This window comes from Oxyura jamaicensis, unplaced genomic scaffold (assembly GCF_011077185.1).
Source record: "Oxyura jamaicensis isolate SHBP4307 breed ruddy duck unplaced genomic scaffold, BPBGC_Ojam_1.0 oxyUn_random_OJ69954, whole genome shotgun sequence".
NCBI lineage: Eukaryota > Metazoa > Chordata > Aves > Anseriformes > Anatidae > Oxyura > Oxyura jamaicensis.
Window position 1 is genome coordinate 1,737 of NW_023309677.1, and position 1,201 is coordinate 2,937.

Here is a 1,201-nt window from a genome sequence, read left to right on the forward strand (position 1 = left end):
GATGGGCCCCCCCCCCACCCCCCCCAAGCCCGCCCACCCCGTCCCGTACCGGCGGTGCCGGGGGGGCAGTTGCACTGGTAGGAGGCGATGCGGTCGATGCACTTGCCCCCGTGGCGGCAGGGCTGGCTGTGGCACTCGTCCAGCTGCAGCTCGCAGCGGTACCCGGTGAAGCCGGGGGCGCAGGCGCAGGAGAAGCTGGCGATGCCGTCCACGCACGTGCCGTGGTGGCACGGGTCCGGCGTGCAGTCGTCCGCGTCGCGCTCGCACAGGGCGCCCTCGAAGCCTTGGGAGGGGGGGGGGGGTGATGACGGGGGTCAGGGGCACCCACGGGTGCAGGGTGGGTAACGCCAGGGGTCAGGGGCACCCATGGGTGCAAGGTGGGCAATGGCAGGGGTCGGGGTTTGTCATGCCAGGTGACAACCAAGGGTGCAGGGTTTGTAATGCTGGGGTGAGGGGCACCCATGGGTGCAGGTTGGGCAACGGCAGGTGAGAGGGGCACCCATGGGTGCAGGGTTTGTAATGCCAGGGGTCAGGGCTTGTCATGCCAGGGACACCCATGGGTGCGGGTTGGGAACTGCCAGGGGATAGGGGCACCCATGGGTGCAGGGTTTGTAATGCCGGGGTGAGGGGCACCCCTGGGTGCAGGGTGGGTAACGCCAGGGGTCAGGGGCACCCATGGGTGCAGGTCAGGAACTGCCAGGTGCAAGGGGCACCCACGGGTGCAGGATTTGCAATGCCAGGGGTCAGGGGCACCCGTGGGTGCAGGGTGGGAACTGCCAGGGGTCAGGGTTTGTCATGCCAGGGAACACCCAAGGGTGCAGGGTGTGTAATGCCAGGGGTGAGGGGCACCCATGGGTGCAGGGTGGGCAATGCTGAAGGTCAAGAACACCCACGGGAGCAGGGTTTGTACCACCAGGGGCCAGGAGCACCCATGGGCGCAGGGTTTGCAATGCCAGGGGCCACCCGTGGGTGCAGGGCGGGCACTGCCGGGGGCTGGGAGCACCCATGGGTGCGGGCTCACCCTCGGTGCAGCGGCACTCGTAGCCGTTGGGCCGGTCGATGCACTTGGCGCCGTTCTGGCAGGGGGTGCTGGCGCACTCGTCCATGTCCGTCTGGCACGTGGGGCCCGAGAAGCCTGGGCGGGACCCCAAAATGACCCCAAAGCCAGGAGCACCCCAAACCCATGGGACCTCCAGGACAA

General features: G+C 68.6%; 1 protein-coding gene across 1 annotated transcript in view; it reads right to left on the reverse strand.

The window, feature by feature from the left end:
- Nucleotides 1-1,164, reverse strand: part of LOC118159367 (neurogenic locus notch homolog protein 3-like) — a 2,678-nt gene extending 1,514 nt beyond the window's left edge. The window contains exons 1-2 of the mRNA XM_035313960.1: nucleotides 1,022-1,164; nucleotides 50-283 (exon numbers count right to left, since the gene is read on the reverse strand). Coding sequence (XP_035169851.1) covers nucleotides 50-283; nucleotides 1,022-1,106 — 319 coding nt within the window. The 5' untranslated portion in view covers nucleotides 1,107-1,164. The remainder of the gene's footprint in view (nucleotides 1-49; nucleotides 284-1,021) is intronic.
- Nucleotides 1,165-1,201: the final 37 nt, after the last annotated feature.